At 51.7% G+C, this 21,179-nt stretch overlaps 1 protein-coding gene across 3 annotated transcripts in view; it reads left to right on the plus strand.

Annotated features, from left to right (window-relative positions):
• The window catches only part of MAPRE3 (microtubule associated protein RP/EB family member 3), a 73,137-nt gene that overhangs the window by 32,940 nt on the left and 19,018 nt on the right, over positions 1 to 21,179 (plus strand). Inside the window, exon 2 of one of the 3 annotated variants that reach the window (XM_053383886.1) lies at positions 10,720 to 10,783. Coding sequence is in view for 2 of the 3 variants with exons in the window: in XM_053383884.1 (XP_053239859.1) it covers positions 4,398 to 4,426 (29 nt within the window). In the remaining variant the exon portion in view is untranslated. Of the gene's footprint in view, positions 1 to 4,344; positions 4,427 to 10,719; positions 10,784 to 21,179 lie in introns of those variants that run through there. The other 2 variants (XM_053383884.1, XM_053383887.1) reach the window with 2 other exon arrangements.

The raw sequence follows: 21,179 nt of genomic DNA on the forward strand, positions 1-21,179 counted from the left end.
AGTAGTTATACATCCAGTTTAATTAAATTCCAAGTCATTTTAGCATTATTCAGTTCAGTTCAGTTCAGTCCGTAGATAATAAAGGATAGGGAAGAGTCAGCTCTAAATTTCCATTGTAAACCTTTGGCAAAATAGAGCTTCCCTACCTTTTTCCTTTTCCTTTTTTTACACACACAGTTCCATTTGATGTTATATTCCATATCTGCAATCCAGTTTCATCCCACTTCCCTGTACATACACAAATTGAACAAAGCACTTCAAGGGAGGGTTGCCGAATCATAAATGTACAAAAGAAAGCTTTCTATCAAGAAGCCGTAGGCTCCCGCTCATCTGTTACACCAAATGAAGTCTTCTTTCAAGTTCAAACCTTAACAACCTTGCAGCTGCTTCAATTCCACAGTTGATCTCATCTCTAATGTACAGGTGTGTGCTAGAAGTCTAAATTAAACTCTTAACAGGAGAACCTTTGCTTCTTAATGGCGGCGAAGGAGGGTTTTCAGCAGGTGAAGGGCTTTTGCACTCAGCGCCTCCCTGCCCCCCACAATCCATACCAGAGCGAGAGCTGGGTACCGAGACGATCTGCGAGTGAAGCCAGTTCCCCCCTGTCCCTGGGGGAACTTGCAAGGATAATTACCCTCAATTATCCTTGTTTTTTCTTTGCCAACAATCTCTTGCAGTCATGGGAGCTGCCTTCATTAAGGCAGACCAGAATCGGAAGCCCCTAGTTGTCTGTGTGTCTGAACTTTGAGGATCCCCTTCAAGGTGCTCAGTCTACTTGAGTTAAAAGATTCTTCAGGTAACCATCGTACTGCAAAGAAAGTACAGATCACCCATGGTTCCTTACACTGGTTCTCAATTTTACTCTTGGACCCCTCAGTTTGATCCCATTTGCTAGAACGAACTGGAGGGGGTCCAAGACCTCATTGGCTGGCAAAGGCAGAAAAAACTTCAGAGCCTTCTTACCTGCGAGATGCTTCCTGGTCTGCTTCAAAGTGTTTGCACCCATTTTCTGATCAGATCCTGCCCTTAAGACTGCCAGCCCCCCCCCCCAGTTCTCTAACTTGGCTCTGTGGTGCCCATCTTCTGGGGACCTCCCTCCTAAGTTGGCTGGTGGCCTTTCACCCGGGTCCCTGCTTATCTAGTCCCTTTAATATTCAAGTTTTCCTGGCAACCCCCCCCTTCACAACTGCTACGGAAATGCCCCCCTTGCTTTCGGATGCCCGTTTCATGAATGGTACCAGTGCAGCTGGGTCAATAGACAGGATATGAAAAAGAAAAATGTGCGCCTCCTTGATTTCAGATTCTTGTTGACTCCCTTGCTTTCGGATGCCCAATTTTTGCTTTTTGCTTTTTTAAGACATTTTATTGCAAAGCAAATACATCAGTAACAAGCCATACATAAAGAATAATATAAAGAAAAAGAAAAAATGAAGAAAAAAACGCAAAGAAAAATAGACAGTAAAACAATAAAGAAAAGTATATTTCAATACAATAAACACTTCCCACCAGTTTTCCAGGTTAGGACGTTAAGCTAGGCAGGCTGTGGTTTCCAGGATCCCTCCCAGAAGATAGTGGCATGCTCACAACCCTGTGGTTGTTCAGTTTAGAAGTCACCAGGCCACAAATTGCTGCAGGTGACATACCTGCCAGCCTCTGAAAAGTGCTGAGTGCCCCTCAGTTCTCTGGTGACCATGTAGGATAGCTCAGCATCATCAAGACGGGGGGGGGGGGCGAATGGAGCCTCATCCAGAACAGTGCTGAGCACCACCTTCCTGCCAACAAAATCTTCCCTGGATTCCACTTTCCTTTATTTCCCCATCTCCTGTCCATCATGACCCCAGGCACCAATTCAGCCCCCCAATTGATGAAAAGTAGAACTGGGAGGCTGGAGTCCTCCCTTCGCTCCCAATCTCTGAATGACTTCACTCAGCAGTTTCATTAAGATTTTAAAGTGCTTGTGAGACAGGCAGAACCCTCCATGACCCCACACTTTATTCTTGGGTAAGGGAGGGAGGTTTTAATTACTGTCTTTCTTCATTATTTTTCCCGTATAGCAAAGTATCACTATTTTGTTACGAAGATGAGAAGAAGCCATTAATGAAAGGCATCTCACTGGATGAGAAATAAGACCTTAGAGGAATTAAAAGAGGGCATGCAAGAGGGAAAATATGGTCTGAAGCTCAACATCAAAAAAACGAAGATCATGGCCACTGGTCCCATCACCTCCTGGCAAATAGAAGGGGAAGAAGTGGAGGCAGTGAGAGATTTTACTTTCTTGGGCTCCATGATCACTGCAGATGGTGACAGCAGCCACGAAATTAAAAGACGCCTGCTCCTTGGGAGAAAGGCGATGGCACACCTAGACAGCATCTTAAAAAGCAGAGACATCACCTTGCCAACAAAGGTCGGTATAGTTCAAGCTCTGGTTTTCCCAGTAGTGATGTATGGAAGTGAGATCTGGACCATCAAGAAGGCTGATGGTCCCAGCAGCCCCCTTCGCACCAGCAGCCATTCAGAGCCTTTGGGTCCTGCATGGATTTGTCTGCAAGATTAAAGGCATCCTAGTTCAACAAAGGTCAGTATAATTCAAGCTCTGGTTTTCCCAGTAGTGATGTATGGAAGTGAGAGCTGGACCATAAAGAAGGCTGATTGCCGAAGAATTGATGCTTTTGAATTCTGGTGCTGGAGGAGACTCTTGAGAGTCCCATGGACTGCAAGAAGATCCAAGCTCTCCATTCTGAAAGAAATCAGCCCTGAGTGCTCACTGGAAGGACAGATCCTGAAGCTGAGGCTCCAAGACTTTGGCCACCTCATGAGAAGAGAAGACTCCCTGGAAAAGACCCTGATGTTGGGAAAGATGGAGGGCACAAGGAGAAGGGAACGACAGAGGACGAGATGGTGGGGACAGTGTTCTCGAAGCTACCAGCATGAGTTTGACCAAACTGCGGGAGGCAGTGGAAGACAGGACGGCCTGGCATGCTCTGGTCCAGGGGGTCATGAAGAGTCGGACATGACTAAATGACTGAACAACAATGCAAAGGGCAATTAATACTAACCCGACCCGGATCAAGAGGCGGCATTTTAAATTAACAGTGAAAAAGACTTCTGGCGAATGTGACTTACTTGAGTGTAGACATTACAGAAGGATCTTGGCCACGGGGGGAGGACATGGCTGGGTTCTATTCTGCTCTGCACAGTGCTGTGCGCAACTTCGGTTCTCATTCTGCTTCCAACTCATTATGGGAAAACAAATGCCTCAACAACATGAAAAGCTCCAATACAGAGGCAGCTGTTGTTTCAGGACAAACAAAGCAGACCTGTTCTCCAAAACATTTCCCCCACTATAAGCCTTTTTATTTGCTTTGGTGAAAACGAAATGAATGTGTCTAGGGCAGACCTCCAACCAGCCTCTTAATGCTTCCTGAGCGAGAGGTCTGCACAGGTTCCAATGCCCTTTCGGTTGCAAAGCAAGCACGATTGAGTCACGTGGAGCCAGAAATCAAGGGAGTTTAGAGCAGGGTTCCTTTGGTGGTGTTGTCTACTTCCCAAGAGGAGGAAGACAATAAGATCATACTGTTTGCAAATATTCCATAATAAGCATCAGTGCATAATGCCAATTATTAACTGATATATGGGGCATGCTCTAAGCTGCTGCACACTAAGTCCCTATTTCTGGCTGAAGCCTCAGCCGTCCAGGCCTAGCGATGGCCTCAGCACTGCGCTTGTCATGTTCAAGCTTCAGCTGCCGGGGCAAGCGCCACACTCTGGCCCATAGAATCACAGAACAGTAGAACTGGAAGGGACCCGCAGGGTCATCTAGTCCAGCCCCCTGCAGTGCAGGAATATCCACTAAAGCATCCATGACAGATGATCATCCAACCTCTGCTTAAAGAAACCACCAAGGAAGGAGTCTCCACCACGTTCTGAGGGAGTCCCATTGTTGAATAGCTCTTGCCTTCAGAAAGTTCTTCTTAAAGAATCTCCTTTATTTTTATATATATTATTTTTATTGGTTTTCCAAATGATTACAAATCAGCCCAAATTATTTTAAAAATTATTTAGAATTATCTTTTTAAAAAAATCAGGTTTCCCGCTCCTGTTGCAAACATATGTCCATTACTTCCTGACGTAGCCACTTCATTCTTCTTTAATCTCCCCTTCATCCATCTTGATGTTAGTCCATTCTTTCTCGTTTGGACAATACGGAGCGAGGTGGCCCAGGGGCCTGACTCTGCAAGGAAGCAGCTGGGATTGGAAACCATCCCCTATCCCCGGGCTGCTTAGCAACCACCACACTCCAGGCTGGGCAATGGGGTTCCCTGGTTGCTTGGCAACCCCATGGTCCTCCCTCCTCTTCAGAAAGTAGCCAAGCTCCCAGCTGGGGTTGCCACATTGCAATGGCCGTGGAAGGAGACTTGCCCTCAAGGTCAGTGGGGAGCCATCTGGCGAGGGGGCTGAGATTCAACGGGGGGGGGGGCTGAGCTCACCTTCTGGGGAAGAGGCGGGAGGGCTTCTCAAGAGGAAGCAGCCCCTCTCTCACCCTCTGCGGGAGGCCCTGGAGGGATGGTGCCCAGCCTTGGGCCTCCTGGCAGCCCCTCTGGCTCCCAGAGCCTCAGCATGGCGCCTGGGCCCCCTCGCAGCCCCCCACAAGGCCAGACCTCCAGGGAAGGCCTCTTGGGAAGGGGGCAATCTAAAGCAGGGGGCTGGGGGGCGGATCATAGAATTGTAGAGTTGGAGGGGACCCTGAGGGTCATCTAGCCCAAACCCAACTGAGCTGCCCCAAAGGCTTGAGGAGGGGTTTAAGTAGCCCCCTCTGCTCCCACCACCACCACCTCTCCTCTCCAAATGTCCCCCCTCCCCTCCGGTTAATGCTGGTGGGTCATTTTTATGGGGAAAGAGTGGCTGCAGCAACCCAGCGAAATGGGTGGGGGAATATTATTATTATTATTATTATTATTATTATTATTTACTACAGTACTAGCATTCCATTGCATGTTGTTCTGCTTTGCATAAGCTTTCTACTAGCTTTTTTTGGGGGGGGGGCAATTTGTCAGGGATTTCCAGTGTCCACTTTGCAGACTTGCTTGGCAATGAGAGCTGGAGGGGAAGGCAGCACAACCCCCCCCCCCGCCTCTGCCTTTGACCCCTCCCCTTGCCACCTCTTGCCCCTGCCCAGCAGTGCCCGGGAGTGGGGGGACAGCGGCAGGTGAAAGGGGCAGGACTGGACTGGGTGACTTCCCTGATGGGATACCTGCTGGACTGCCAAGGGGTCAGGCATGGCTACTTCAGGCTCCTTGTTCTGAGCCCCAGTTCTGCCCAGAGGGAGGCAGCACTGACTTGAATCCAGCACAAGGGGATCCAAGCAGATCCCTGTGAAGGGGAGTCAGCTTCCGTGGTTGGAGACTCGGATTCCCTCCTGGAAAAGGGCAGGTGAGCGCAGAATTTGCCTGTATCAGGAACAGCAAAAAAATGTCACGGAACAAAGGACCAATTTTTGAGTTCATTTGGCCAGGTGACACTGAATTCAGGACAAGGAAAGGGCTTCTCCTGCTCTCTCCATCATTTCACCTCTTCTTCCTTCAGCACATAAAATATGGGAGGGTGGCTGTGATGGGCACTGTTGAACTTGTTGTTGTTTAGTCGTTTAGTGGTGTCCGACTCTTCGTGACTCTTCGTCCTTCCAGTGAGCACTCAGGGCTGATTTCCTTCAGAATGGAGAGGTTGGATCTTCTTGCAGTCCATGGGACTCTCAAGAGTCTCCTCCAGCACCAGAATTCAAAAGCATCCATTCTTCAGCAATCAGCCTTCTTGATGGTCCAGCTCTCACTTCCATACATCTCTACTGGGAAAACCAGAGCTTGAACTATACGGATCTTTGTTGAACTAGGATGCCTTTAATCTTGCAGACAAATCCATGCAGGACCCAAAGGCTCTGGATGGCTGCTGGCCATGATGCCTGTGCTCTCCCTCGCGTCATGAAGGGGGCTGCTGGGAATCCCAAAAGGGGGAGTGGCTGCCTGTGCCCTCTGGACCTCCCTGTGGGCTTCCCATCGGGTCGGCTGCTGTGAGAACCAGATGCTGGACGCAATGGGACCCCTCTGGCCCAAATCCAGCTGCTGCAGGGCTCTGGTTGTGGTTCTGGACCCCTTGCAATGGGGCAGAGGCTTCCGAGGAGCCCTGTGCGCTACAGCTGGAGTGCGACTCTCCGAGAGTCAGCCCATGACTAGCTCTGCTGCTGAGCCCGGGACATGCAGAAGAAAGTGAAAGTAGCCCTGCTGGATCCGGCCAAAGGGGGCCAATCAAGCACAGCATCCTCTTCTCACAGCAGCCAAGCAGATGCCTGTGGGAAACCTGCAGGCAGAATTCAAACTCAAGACTCGTCTCCCCTCCTGGGGTTTCTAGTATTGTCTCACCCTATTTTAAAGCCATCTAGGTTGGTGGTTGCCTCCTGTGGGAGTTCCGCGGTTGAACAAATCCAGAAGTCCGCCAATGCTATTTTCTTTTTTAGAAAAATATTTATTTGATTTATATACCAGCCTTCATCCCAAGATCCCTGTGCGGTTCACAAGATAAAAACAGGTACCCTCCATGCTGCTACCCTTCGTCACTTGGCCTCATCCCTTCCTCATCCCTGATTCTATTATGTCAGGAGTGCTCTGATGGTGTTTCCTGCTTGGCAGGGGGTTGGACTCGATGGCCCTTGTGGTCTCTTCCAACTCTATGATTCTATGATTCTTCCATCCTGTCTTGCACAGCTAATTGGGTCTGCTAACATGTTTTTAATCCCTCACCAGCTGACTGATCCGGACAGCCTTGGTTTTTGTTTATCTCCGTCTTTTATGCCCTGGAGCTTGAGCTCTCACCTGCCTGGCCTGCTGTGGCTTGTATAAGGTCTTTGCAATTCACACCTTGAAGGATGAGATGGATTTATACCACTTCTGACTTGCTCCTTTTGGTTTATGTGCTTTGAGGAAAAGGCTTTTTAAGAGCAGGCATGCGACATGCTCAGGCCTCCTCCAGCTGAGAAGCCACATGCAGACCTCCTGCCCCGCAACCAGCCGCCCTGGGCATGCCAGCTGCCTCTTGCACATGGCCGCACCCTCCCCTCTTGGGTCATGCGCTGCTGCTTTGCTGGCATCCCTAAAGGCCCTTGGGGGGTCAGGTTTTGGAGGCTGGGATGGAAGAGGCAAAGTTAGCGCTCGACTCATCTGCCTTTCCTTGCAGGATGAATGTAGCACAAATCCCAAAGCTCAAGCCAGAAACAGGCAGCCTGCACCTGCTTAGAATCCTAGACTTGTAGAGTGGGGGGGGCACCCAAGGGTCATCTGGTCCAACCCCCTGGAAGGCAGTCCTGCTGGAACTTGGCTTGGGCAAGGGCAGGTCTCTTGGTGGTAAGAGGGAGGCCGTGGGGCTGCTGGGTCTCCTTGTGGGTCTTGCTGGCTGCTGTCCTGCTCCCTGAATTGCAGAGGCAGCCAGTGCATCGCTTGGCTGCCAATGTGGGCCAAGGCCAGAGGCTGGCTTAGCTGGGCCTCCTAGCGGGGACACCCCTCCGACTTCACGCTCAGCCCAGGAGACACCCAGAATGGAATCTTATTTACTTACAATATGTGCAGCGCACAACCTTGTTATCACCAACACACTCTTTCGACAAAAAAGTAAATTAAAAACTTCACGGAGGCATCCTCAGTCGAACCATTGGCACCTCTTAGACGATGTAATGGTCCAAGCTGAAGATCGCCGTGATGTGCTCCTTACCAGAGCTATGACGAGTGCCAACGACTGCTGGACAGATCACCGACTAATACGCTCCACGATGGCTATTAAGATTATACCTCAACGCAGGCTTCAAGGAAGGAAACCAAGGCGCAAAATGAACACTCAAGCCCTTCAAGATCCTATTAAGCGGGATTGCTTCAAAACAACTCTTAAGGACCATCTGCTTTTGGAGTTCCCTGATAAAATCGAGGAACACTGGATCAAGCTAAAAACATCCATTATTGCAGCCTGCGAACAAACTATTGGATACCAAACCAAGAAACACCAGGACTGGTTTGATGAGAATGACAGTGAGATTGAACACATTATTGACAAGAAAAGGAAGGCATTTCAGATCTGGCAAAGAGACAGAAACTGTGCCACTAAGAAAAAAACCTATGCCAACGCTAAGGCTGAGGTTCAAAGAAGAACCAGAGAACTAAAGAACATCTGGTGGATAAAGAAAGCTCCAGAGATCCAGCACTTAGCTGACACTCATGATGCACTGAGTTTCTTTAAAGCCACAAAGACCATCTATGGGCCAATAAATCATGGCATATGCCCCCTACACTCAGCAGACGGTACCACACTTCTAAAAGATAAAGAAGCTATTGCACTGATCTGGAAAGAACATTACCAGCATCTCCTGAAAGAACATTACCAGCATCTTCAAAGTGGGCAGAACACAACAACTTCACAAGCTCATCAAAAAAAATCTGGGAGAGAGATCCCAGCAGACTTTAGGGATGCCAAAATTATCAATCCCTTTAAAAAAGGTGACAGAGCAGATTGCGGAAACTATTGAGGCATCTCTCTATTAGCTGCAGCCGGCAAAATACTTGCAAGGATTTTAGCAAACAGTTTCCTAACCGTATCTGAGGCTCCCCAAAATGGTTTTAGACTTCTAGGAGGACAGTGGACATGATTTTCACCGCTTGACAGCTTCAATAAAAATGCAGAGAGCAAAACCAACCCCTGTATATGGCGTTTATTGACCTAAGGCTTTCAACACTGTAAATCGTAATGCCCTGTGGACTGTCCTTCTGAAAATCGGCTGCCCAGATAAATTTGTGAACATCCTTTGGTTCCTCCATGATAATATGACAGCAACAATGGCTTTCAAAGTGAACCATTCACAGTGGGATCAGGTGTTAAAAAGGGTTGTGTTATTGCCCCAACTCTTTTCATTATTTTCATTGCCATGATCCTACATGTTGTCAAAGAGTAGAACCCCACAAGAGTAGAAATCATATATTGAACAGATGGAAAGCTCTTTAAACAGAGCAGGCAGAAAGCAAAGAGTAAGGTTTCCGTAACTTCCGTCATAGATGCTGATGACAACGTAGTGTGTGCACACTCAGAGAATGACCTCCAAAGCCTCCTAAATATCTTTGCAGAAGCTTATGAAAAGCTTTGCTTATCGCTCAACAACCCCTCTGCTGTGCCACAAATCCAACTCAATGGTGTAATGTTGGAAAATGTCAACCACCTGGGCAGTTATTTTTCCACAAGGGCCGACATTGATGCTGAAATCCAGCATCGCCTGAGCACTGCAAGTGCGGCTTTCTCCTGATTGAAGTGCAGAGTTTTTGAGGACTGGGACATTTGCAGGGAAACCAAAATGCCTGTTTGCAAAGCTATTGTACTACCAACCTTACTGTCTGTTTGTGAAACATGGACCACTTATAAACACCATCTCCAACACTTCAAAAGATTCCATCAATGGTGTCTCAGAAAAAATGTACACATCACTTGGCAAACTAATGCCAGTGTCCTGGAAGAAGCAAAGATCACCAGTGTCGAAGCAATGATTCTTCAACATCAATTTCGTTGGACTGGTCATGTTGTGTGGATGCCTGATGATCGTCTTCCAAAGCAACTACTCTATTTGGAACTTAAAAATGGAAAGCGTAATGCTGGTGGCCAACAAAAGAGGTTTAAACTCTCTCAAGGCCAATCTAAAAAAATGTAGTATAAACCTAGACAACTGGAAAACACTGGCCTGCGAACACTCCAGTCGGAGAACAGCCTTTCCCAAAGGTGTTGTGGGCTTTGAAGACACTTGAACTCAGGATGCAAGGGAGAAATGTGCTATAACCTCTGGGTATAGGGTGGTATATAAATTCTAATTCTAATAATAATAATAATGAAGCTTGCTTGGCTAACCCTCACCGGGATGAACTCCTGCCCGGAAACCAATGTCCCCACTGTGGAAGAACGTGTGGATCCAGAATTGGCCTCCACAGTCACTTACGGACTCATTGTTAAGACTGTGTTCATGGAAGACCATCTTCCTCGGCTATGAGGGATTGCCAAAGAAGAAGCAGAAGGCTGCCAAAGTGGGCCAATGCCAGAGGCTGGCTTATATGTGCCTCCTAGTGGGGACCCCCCTCTGGCCAGGAGACACCCAGCCCCTCCCTCCTAAGGGCTTGTGGGGCAATGCAAGGCCACTGCGGACGTGTAAGCAGCCTCTGGTGCGAGGCAACCGAGAGAAGAATTGCCTTTTGGAAACCAGCGCCCAGGATCCTGTGGGCGGGAGTTCCACAGCTAAACTCTGCGCTGCGCGAGGAAGTCAGAGGGGGCTCCGCTTTCCCCTGGCCGGCCCCTGTCGGAGGAGCCCTGCCGAGCCGGGCGGTCCCTTGGGGCCCGATCCTGCCCCTCCTCATGCCTTCCTCCTCCTGGCCGGAGATTGGCTGCGGGCCTCTGCACATGCTCGGGGAGCCTCTTCCTCTCTCCGGAGAGACAGGGATGCTCCGGCGCGTGCGCAGAGGGGCGCGTGGGCGGGGCCTGCGAGGCGGGAGGAAAAGCCTCTCTCTCTCTCGCCCCGCCCTCCGTCCGCGGTTGCCATGGCAGCGCGGAGGGCGGAGCCAGGTGGCGAGCGCCGTCGTCCGGCCGCTGCTCGGGGGCGGCGCATGCGCGAGAGGACCCTCCTCCCGGCCCCCCAGCAGAGCCGGCCCGGTCCGTGAGGAGGAGGAGGAGGCGGCGGAGGACGGAGCCAGCCAGCCGCCCTTGCCGCGCCGGCACCGCCGTGAGTGGGGCCAGGGCCGTGGGGGGGGGGCCGGGGACCCCCCCTCGCAAAATGGGGGGCCGCGAGAAAGGGGGCCCCCGGGGAGGGGGGGCGGCGGGGCTCCGGGGGGGTCGGGGAGGGGCTGGTCTGCGCGCCGCGGGCCGCCGTGACTCGGGAGTCCGGCGGGTGGGGAGGGGGCGTCTGGGGCTCCTCCGGGGGCGACCCCCCCCGCTTAGGGACCCCCCTGTCCCTTTCTCTTGGGGGGCGGGGGTGTCTTGGCCGCCCTCATCGCCCCATCCCGGAGCAGGCGGGGGTCCCGTCGGGGGGGGGCAGAGAGGGGACCCCCCGTATCCTCGCCCTCCCTCCCTCCCCCGTGGGCCTCCTGAGGGGGGGTGTCGTGGCGCGTCTCTCGGCCTCGTCCTCCCCTCCGGGTCTCTGGCCGGGACACGTGTGCGCGCGCGTGCCGCCGCTGCCGCAAAATGGCTCCTGCCTCGACGGGGGGGGGGAGGGAGAAGGCGCCCCCGCAGGGAGGAAGGCGGGGCCCCGCCGCGCACCTGAAGCCCCGATGGGGCTGCTGGGCTCCGGGCAGCCCCCCCCCCTTCCTGCGGGGAGAAGGTCCAGGGCCGAAGACAAGAAGGACCCGGCCCAGGAGGCCTCCCGGCAGCACCCAGGTCTGGCAGGGGCCCAGGAGTTGCTGGGGGGAAACCGGCAAGCAGGATCCGACCCGAAAAGCAGGTTCTGCTCTTTGCCCTCCAGATTCCCACTCCAGCTCTCAGCCTCCACAGATTCTGCTCTCACACAAGCCAGCTCCACATGCACCCCCTGCCCACATCCTGCTCTCTTAGGGCAAGAAGTGGTGCTGGGCACTTGCAAAACGCTCTTAAGAGTTGGCAAAGTGCAAAAAAAGGAGCTGCAAGCTTTTAATGGGACGCTTTCATCCCGGGACTGGGACATACCAGAATATTCAGCCTGTGCTTAAGTAAGTGGGCAGATCCTGGACCCCACGGTCAGGGCGGTTCGCGGTTGGTTTGCTCTCTGCAAAACATCCTTGCCCATCACTGCTGCTCCGTTGACTGATGGGATGCCAGCGGAGAGGCCTCCGCACACTCTGTGGGAATCCCTGGCATATCTGGAGAGGGTGTGGCTGGAGGACCATTTTTGCTCTGAGCCGCTTGTGGGCATTGCCTTCCGCTTGCCCCTTTTGCGGTGGCCAGCTGGGCAGCCTGGCAGTGTTGCGGCGTTCTTTTTTCAGCTGCTGAGACTCCTCGGACCAGACTGCTGCTGCTGCTGCTGCTTACGAATGAGCCCTGCCTTGGGGCCCAGCAGGCCTCCTTTGAAGGCTCTGCCCCTGCGGCAGAGGGCAAGGCAAGGTGTGGCTGCGCTCGCTATCAAAGCCCTTTGGGTCGGCCAGCAGATGCTGCCTCCCCTCCTGACCCCATTGCTCTCCCCTCCCGTCTGGCTGCCTTGGCTGTCAGCAGTTGTGCTGTTGGCGCTCCCTTCTCAAGCCTCGGCGGCTCATCCTTGCCCTTCTTCCTGGCGTCCGCTCCTCTTGTGCCACGATCCAGGTGCTTCTTTCCACAGGGAGCACCCGGTGGAGTCTCTGCATGCCCCACCCAGCCCTGGGGCCCTTCAGATACTTTGTCCAGCAACCCCTGTCTAAACCCAGGCGGTGTGGCCTGTGGCCAGAGATGAAGGCAGCTGGAGTCAGCAAAGTGTGGAAGGCACCAAACTGGGAACGAGGGCGGCCCTGGAGTTGTTTCTGTGGCGCTCTAGTGTCAGAAAAGAGGGAGGCCCTGTGGGGTTTTGGGCCACCTTGCAGATGCCATTTGAACGGCATTGTTTTAGGGCTGGAGTGTCAAAATGCCATGCAGATGCCTGTGTCTGAGAAGTGTGGACTGCCCCAACTGAATGTGTGAACAGGCAGTTGCTGAAAAGCTGCGTTTGGAGTGATGTGAGAGCTCCCTTAGCTTTCCTGGTTTCCGTCTGTCCCTTGATTTGGTGCAAGCAGCTGCCTCCATTGTGCCGAAGTGCCTTGCTGCTGTGAGAAGAGGCTCCTGGCCTGGACGGCCCCGTTGGCCTCTTCCAGCTGCCTCTTCTTGTGTCGCCATGAGAGAAAGGGAGCCTCATCTGCTCTCCTAGGTCTTGGAGGAAACTGTTCCCTTGCTGGAAAGATGCTCTGCCCAGCCAGCCTCAAACTTCACCTTGATGGCTTTTGTGCCTGGATGGTGCTCGTATTTATGAACCTGTCAGACAGAATATCTGCTGCTTGTGCCTGAGACGGCGTTTCTCTCAAGGAGTCTGACTGCCTCTCTGCTGATGCAGGTTCACTCAGCAGGCGCATCATTCAGGGTGGCTGGGAATGTGCAGGGATGACCGGCTGCTCTTCCGATGGGTCGAGTGTTGTGCCCCTTCCTCTTGACTTAGCCCAGTCTAGCCTGATAGCAGGGAACAAGGAAATTGAGATGAAGTGTGCAGGACGGGAGTTGTTGCTACAGATGCAAAAAAAGGCATGTTCTGCATTCGCACTGACCTTGCCAACATCTTGAGAGAAAGGAGAGACTCAGCAGAGCAGGGGCTTCTGGAGAGGATTGGCCGAGAGATAAGATTCCAAGGGAATGCAGGAGGAGCTGGAAGGAGGAGACGGGAACCCAGTGGTGGCTGCTCTTGATTCCAGCCTCCTCACTGTGGGGGAGTGTGAGATTTGTGGTCTCCCTCCTTGCACAGATTTCTGAAGCTAAACTTCAGATTTCTGGGCAGCCTGGGATTTTTGCAGATCTGACAAACAGCTGCTGGTGGATGCCTTGAAAATTTCCAAGGAAAGAAATTCCATGAGCTTCCCAGACAGCTGCTTCGGCAGATCCTTGCCTCTGGTCCTCATATCCCTCTCTACGTTCAAAAATGCTTTTAAATACTTGAAATAACTCAGCATATCTGAAGGGGATGGGCAGAGACCCCCCCCCCAGGGCCTACTGCTTTATTATGGGCTGGGAGTTAGAAGGCTCTGGTTAAGTGTGTGAGCTGAGAGGGGAGCTGGGGGCGGGGGAGCTGCCCAGCTGGGGGTGGTGTGGCCGCCGCTGGCATGCTGTGTCACTGCCGCTCACTGTGCCCAGGCCTGGGGCAGAGGTGTTGCTTGGATAAGTGGGTCAGGCCCTCTGTTAATTTTGCTGGAGCTGTGTCAGCACAGCCTGGCCCTGCAACAACCTCTTGCCCAGCCACCCTTGAAATCTGAAGCTGGCCCCAACTAGTTATCACCATTCTTGCCCCCCCCCCAAAAGTGCTGCTAAATGGGTATATCTGGGGTTGCAGGGAAGACCTCCTGGTTTCTCTTGCCTGGGAGCCATGTCAGCCACAGTGATCCGAGGATTTTCCCAGTTCAGGCTGCGGCAGGAGCCTCGGCAGGTGGGGTTGTGGTGGGTCTGTGTGCATGAAACTTAATTTGGGACAGGCAGCTGCAAAGGGTTTGGAGAAAGGTGCCGGCTCAGAAATACCTGTCCTGGTGCTGATGGAAAGCTGACCCCCCCCACCTCCACTCGTGTAAAGGGAGTCTTCCTGCTCAGGGCCCTCCGATATACAACTGCCACAGCTGAAGTCTGCTGGCCTTGCCTGCGCATATTTCTGAGTTATCGCCCAGGTAGGGTCCCTTGTTAATTGCCGGGATTATAGAAAGTGAAAAGGTGGCGAGGTGTTGCTTCTAATGGCGCTTTGGCAAGAGCAGGGATTGTTTTGCCTTGTAGTGGAGACGCCCGCCTGCTGCAGCAGCGGCCTTGTTTAATTCTGCTTTATTTGAAAAGGGCTTGCCACTTGCTTGCAAACTGGGCCTGCCCACCACTCCTCTGTTTGTGGCAGGCACCATCGCTACAGTCCACGTCTCTGGTGCTGATCTTCAGCAGTGCTTCCACGTGGGGCTCTGGGTGGCAGAGAAATGCAGGTGCCAAAGTCTGTGGGTGTTGGGACGATGGGTGTCGCTTGCGCTCCTTGAAGGGAGGATATATGCAAGCCGAGAAATGTCGCCGGTTGTTGCTTACCTCAGAGCTCTGCGGTCTGGCTCAGAGGCCCCAAAGACAGCTGCGTGGCTTGGGTGGAATTCCTGCTCTCCATGGTTACTCCAGCGATAGTTATTTATATAGCCTCCTATTTGGTCTTTGTGTGCCCCTTCCCCACAGCCCTGTCTGATGGATCAGGGTGGGCATTTCGTCAGAGTATGGGAAGGGAATCTGCGTTTGACTCTCCCTCCCCCCCCGCTGCAATCTTCTGGCGTGTGGGTGCGAGTGGTGTTTTTACTTTCATGAATTCCCAGCAGTCAGTGGGGGAGCCTTTCAGCAGCTCCAAAACATTAATGAAAGAGTTCTCTGGAGTCGGGAAGCAGGCATAGTTGTCTGCCTTCCTGGTCGCTCTGCTGTTAGTGAAGTCTTTGGCTAGGGCAACCCACCCCTGGAGTGGAGTCCAGCACACGTCCTGCTGCGGGGCTTTGTTGTTGGGGCTTTCTCAGCTCCTCCTCCTCCTCTCGCGTGGTGTTGTCTGGGTGTGCCAGGCCCTGCCATCGCCACGTGAACTTGGCACAATCTTGTGACAGCAGGCTTTACTACATGGGCACAACAAAGTGCTCCCTGACCATATGCTTCCTCTGAAGGGTATCACATGAAGGCTGGTGGAGAGAGGCATTCATGTTGATGCTCCAGATGGGATGCTGTTGGCAAGGAAGGGATGGCGCAGGATGGCGTTTCTGCAGAGTTTGGGGACTTCTCTCACCAAGAGCCAGAGGTCTGGCTCATAGCACAAGAGAGGCCAGGCTCTGGAGTGAGCAGCACTGCAGAGTTCACAGTCAGTGTTAGAAACTGAGACATGGAATCTAGGAGCTAAAGGGCACCTTAAGCCTAGGTTAGGGGCACAACAGCGGACTGCCTAGGCATGCTTTTTCTATAACAAGAATACAAAGCTGAAAATGAATGAACTGCAGCTAAAATCTTAGGTTCATTTTTCACATGGTCTAGCCCTTCCCCTGCCCACTCCCCAAATAATCTTAAATCTTCAGAGAGTAGCTGGAAGTGGGGAGGCAGAAAAAGGTCCTCCTTTCCCCCCACTCTGCAGTTTTAATCTGAAATCTTAGGCGCAGGACTGTGCCCAGAGCTCAGAAACTGTTCGTGCTAATGAAATTCCCTGTTGCAAAATGCGCCTAGAACAAGGGGAGCTTCGAACACTGTTCCCAGTTGCCTCTAGATTGAGGCGGAACCTTCCTTTATACAAGGGGCAGTTGCAGGGGGTGGGGCTAGATGATCCTCGGGATCCCTTCCAACTCTATGATTCTGTGAAATCTGCAGTGCAGCCACTCTTAAAATGCTGTCCCTTGTTCTGCTTGCAGCACTTCAAAAAAGGTATTGAGCTGATAAAGGTGCAGGAAAGGGCTATTGACTGTTCAAGGGGCTGGATCAAATCCCCTGTGAGGAGAGGTTGCAATGCTCGGGAATTTTTAGTTTTTTTTTGGGGGGGGAGGTATAGGTGGGGAGACGTGACATAATAGAGGTCTGTCAGGTATGCATGGCATGGAGAAAGTAAATAGAGAGTATTTTCTCCATAATTCTGGAGCCTGTCTTGACATCGGATGGGACTTCTGTTCCAGACTGTTCAGCTTTTCATACATGCAGGGACCCCACACCTGAGCTCTCAGGAGCTTGTGCTTCCCTGCCTGGTTTGCTGTTCTGGGTCGGGCTAAACCTGTGATCAGGTTTCTGTTCCTTCGTTTGCCTTTGCAGTATCAGAGTGAAGCTCTGGGGGAAATCCCCGGGGCTTAGAAATGTGATGCTCTGCCAAGGGATGTGAAATATTTTTCTTGGTTGGCTTGGAGTCTAGTGCCTCCTTCCCTGTGTTTGGAGTGAATGCCTGTGTCTACAGCTAGAGCTGAGCCATCGCTTCAGAGAGGCCCACTTTCTCTGGCTGCATCTTCTGCACATCACGGCTTCTGGGGAGGCCAGCATCTGCACGGCCTTCTCCAGTTTTGGGAGAATGGTTTCCAAGAGCTGGCGCTGGCTGGCAAATCGGGATCCCAGCACCCTCCAAAGACCACCACACCCTTTCTGTCCCATTGCACTCCTCCTGTAAGCACCATTTGGCAGAAAGGTGGATGGCAGATTTAAAGAATAATCCAAATAAATAAATTTCCTGTTCTCACCCGTGGGAGTCCGCACATCCTAGCAGTGCAGGGAGTAATGGCTGGCGCTGCAGCTGGTGCATCCCTGGCTCCTGCAGACCCACCCAAACCAGACCCTGAACACCTTCTGGGAGCTGGCTAAATTCTGTTTATCTGGCGCCACTTTCACCAACTGAGATTGGGGGAGGGGGACGTTACTTAAAGCAACCTGACTGTGTTTCTGTTAGTGCATTTGCATTTAGTCCACAGTGAATCTTCAGGACGGGGAGGCTAGAAATTTTCTGGCTTCATGCACAAGACCTGTTCCGTCTGTGGACAAGCAAAGGAGCTCTTGACCTCCCCAACAAAGGCCAGCTTGTTGAGCAGTGGGAGAGCGTCTGCTTTGCATGCAGAAATGCCCAGGTCAGTCCTTGGTATCTCTAGGCAGGATTGGGAATGTTCCATGGAGAGACCCTGCCGGTCAGCATGGGCAGTCCTGTTCTAGATGGACCAATGGTGTGACCTGGTCAGAGGGCAGCTGGTGGTGTTCTTGGAGCCCCTCACACGAGCAGGTTGTGGGTCTCTGGGAGGAAGCTCAGGGGTTTCAGCCTCCAGCGAGTAGGAGAGCTGTGTCCAGCCAAGGCCCAGCACCTCCAGGGACCCTTGAGGAGGCCAGGACAATGTGCATTGCCTTGTATGGTGCAGCAGTGTGCAGGCTGGATAAAATTAAATTGTTTAACCACATCAGCTAACAAACATAGATACATATGCTATAATATTATTTTAGTAAATAAATTGTTTAAATTGTTATTAAGGAAATGATTATTTTTCTCCTTCCACTTAAGTACTGCAGAAAAGTTGTTCAAATGTAAACAGTTAACTTATTAAACCTCACAATAATTTCATAATTATCTGTCTATGTATTTCTGATAGTATAACCAAATCAGTAATTTTTTATATAACTGTAAAAACTACAGTTTCATCTGGTTGTAAATATTAATATAATACCAGCAAGAATTAGTCTTTCTGTAAAAAAAGATTTAAATCAAGTTTTACTGACTAGTGATTTAAATCAAGTCCACCCTGGCAACATGCCTGTTTTTTCCTTGGTTTGCATATGTCTGTGTTTGGTAGCCTTGAGGAGGAGCATGGAGCTGTGCTCCCTTGCCCAGCAGAAAGGAGTGGAGTGTGCACTGTGAGCTTCAGGTGCCCGCCCAGGACTTGGTCCATCCATGTCTGGACACAAGCGGAAGCCGGTTTCCTTTCATTTCCTCCCGCCTGCCACCCTGCCTGCCCACCCCAATCTGCTCTGGGGAGTTGGAGAACTTCTAGAGTGGGTGTGGGGAGGGGTTTTGGGGGGATCTGCCTGGGAAGAAGAGAAGGGTGAGTCCCATTGCTGGCTTCCACTCTTCAACTAATAGCAGTTTCAAATACGGTGGTTGGGGCTCTGCCTGCCTCCTTATGGACAGAGGTAGTATCACAGCGCTAAGCAAGCGGTCAGTTGGCTGCTTCAGAGCAGGGCTTCTTGTTTGATCCTGGTGGTTCTGGGGATCCGCAGAGGTCTCCTCCCTGGGCGCAATGGCAGCCTCTTCCACTGGTCGATGGAAGGCAGTCTCTCTGGCCCCCCAAGCCAGGAGGCCGCTGAGAAAAACTGTGGCGGTGGCAGTGAGGCCTCTCTCTGAGACCCAGAGCTGTTGTGTTCCCTTCTTTCTCTTCCAGCCCAGTGCTGGAGCTGAGTCTGTCCCGGGCGCTTGGCGCTTGGCACGCTGCCTACTTCTGCTTGGTTTCCCCTGTTAGAACACATTTGCTCTTTGCATGCAGATGGCTCCCTAAAGCCCCCCTCTGAATGCTTCTGCCTTGGGACTCGAATAAGCAGGACTAGGCACACAATGGGATGACTGGCCCGAAAGAAAGGCCTGGAACTTTCCAGCTGGGAGGTCTCGGCTGAGGGGCACCCAGAGGGAGCCACTGGGCCTTTGTGAGCTCCCCCTCTGCTGAGCTGGCGGCAGGCGGGTGCAGTGCTGCTGCGCAGGTTGGGACGGGATTCAGCAGGGAGATTAGGCCGTCTCCCAGAGCCAGCGCTCCCAAAGCTGGCATCGTGGCTAAGCAGAACCTTCCGGCGGGGAAGCAGTCGTGCTCGGCTCTTGAAAGCAACACAAGGAGTCTAGGAGCATCTTGGGCCTCAGCACACTTGACAAGCCAAGCTGCCTGTCTTTCATAATCCATCTCGCTAAGATGGCGAAAAGTTCCCAGCAGATGTCCACGGAGTAGTAATAATAATAATAATAATAATAATAATAATAATAATAATAATTTATTATTTATACCCCACCTATCTGGCTGGGCTTCCCCAGCCACTTTGAGCGGCTTCCAACAAAATATTAAAATACCGTAATACATCAAACATTCAAAGCTTCCCTAAAGAGGGCTGCCTTCAGATGTCTTCTAAAAGTCTGGTAGTTGTTGTTCTCTTTGACATCTGGTGGGAGGGTGTTCCACAGGGCGGGCGCCACCACCGAGAAGGCTCTCTGTCTGGTTCCCTGTAACCTCACTTCTCGCAGGGAGGAAACCGCCAGAAGGCCCTCAGAGCTGGACCTCAGTGTCCGGGCAGAACGATGGGGTGGAGACGCTCCTTCAGGTATACTGGTCCGCCAGTCAGTCCTTTCTCTTTCCCTGCTCTGTCCCAGTTGCCTCTATGTGCCCTGGCACAGCTTGCCTTCATCTGGCTTCTGTGCCCTCCTAGGCCGCCTGTGGAGCCAGAGTTCAGCTTGCATGTTGGGTCGGTAGAGGGAGGGGGCTGGCGAGGGCTGTGGGCGATGGCTGTGTCCTAGCAGGACTGCCACTCACTTGACCTGTGTTCCCCTCGCCAGGGCCTTTTGGGGCTCTAATCCCATCTTAAAATGAGATTTGGTGACTGTCTAAACTTTGCTGGGATTTAGGTGCCTTATTTAGACCTGCTTCTGGAGGTGCCTTTGTGAGTTCAGGAGAAGCGAGAGGGAGGAGGAGGAAAAGGAACCTGGGGCTGCTCCATTTCAATCTTCTTTTCTGATCTCACTGAGTAAAAATTAGAGCCTGTTAAGTGGGCATTGCAACTGTGTGGACATTTGCCTCTCATGGGCAGAGGGAGAGAGAGAGCGGGCAGAACACCAGCCACCAGCTGCGAATATTGCAGGCAGAGTTCCAACCCCAGAAAATGCAAGGATGGGATCCAAGCTGCAGCTGTCCAGTACAAACAAGCGCCAGCCCCCGCCTGCAGCTCATTGCACCCCCTCCCCCCGGTGAAGCATCCCTCAGCAGCACTCCTGGGCAGGTTGGGCCAGCTAATTTCTATGGTTTAAATCACCAGGTGAAAAGACAACACTAAATCATGGCTTTAAATCCAAAAATTCCCTTTGTAATTGAGGTAATCTCTAAATGAGAGTGCATTCCTGGTGTTGCAACTGTAGAAACACATTGATTTGAAGCAGAATATACGGTAACTTTTGCACCAGCCTTTGCAAACCTGGTTCCTTCTAGATGTTTTCGACTCCAGTCAGCCCCAGGCTGGCATGGCCTTGCTGGCTGCAGCTGTGCTGAAGGCTGCTGTATGCAACCTGAGAAGGTGCAGTCCTGCCTTCAGTAGTGAGCGTCCACTGTCGTGGGCTTCCAGCATTCTCTCAGTTCCATTTTCCAGCAAGAGACATCATGAAGGCAGCCCTGTTTAGGGAAGTTTTTAATGACTGATGTTTTAATGTATTTTTAATCTTTCGTTAGGGCCACGGGTGGCGCTGTGGGTTAAACCACGTAGCCTAGGACTTGCCTATCAGAAGGTTGGTGGTCCGACCCCGCAACGGGGTGAGCTCCCGTTGCTCAGTCCCTGCTCCTGCCAACCTAGCACTTCAAAAGCACATCAAAGTGCAAGTAGATTAATAGGTACCACTCCAGCGGGAAGGTAAACGGCTTTTCCGTGTGCTGCTCTGGTTCGCCAGAAGCGGCTTAGTCCTGCTGGCCACATGACCCAGAAGCTGTACGCCGGCTCCCTCGGCCAATAAAGCGAGATGAGCGCCGCAACCCCAGAGTCGGCCACGACTGGACCTAATGGTCAGGGGTCCCTTTACCTTTACCTAATCTTTCGTTGGAAGCTGCCCAGAGTGGCTGGGGAAACCCAGCCAGATGGGCAGGGTATGAATAACAACAACAACAACAAACAAATACCAACTATAATAATAATAATAATAATAATAATAATAATAATAATAATAATAATAATTATTATTATTATTATTATTATTATTATTATTATTATCATCATAT

Source organism: Podarcis raffonei, chromosome 3 (assembly GCF_027172205.1).
Source record: "Podarcis raffonei isolate rPodRaf1 chromosome 3, rPodRaf1.pri, whole genome shotgun sequence".
Classification (NCBI taxonomy): Eukaryota; Metazoa; Chordata; class Lepidosauria; order Squamata; family Lacertidae; genus Podarcis; species Podarcis raffonei.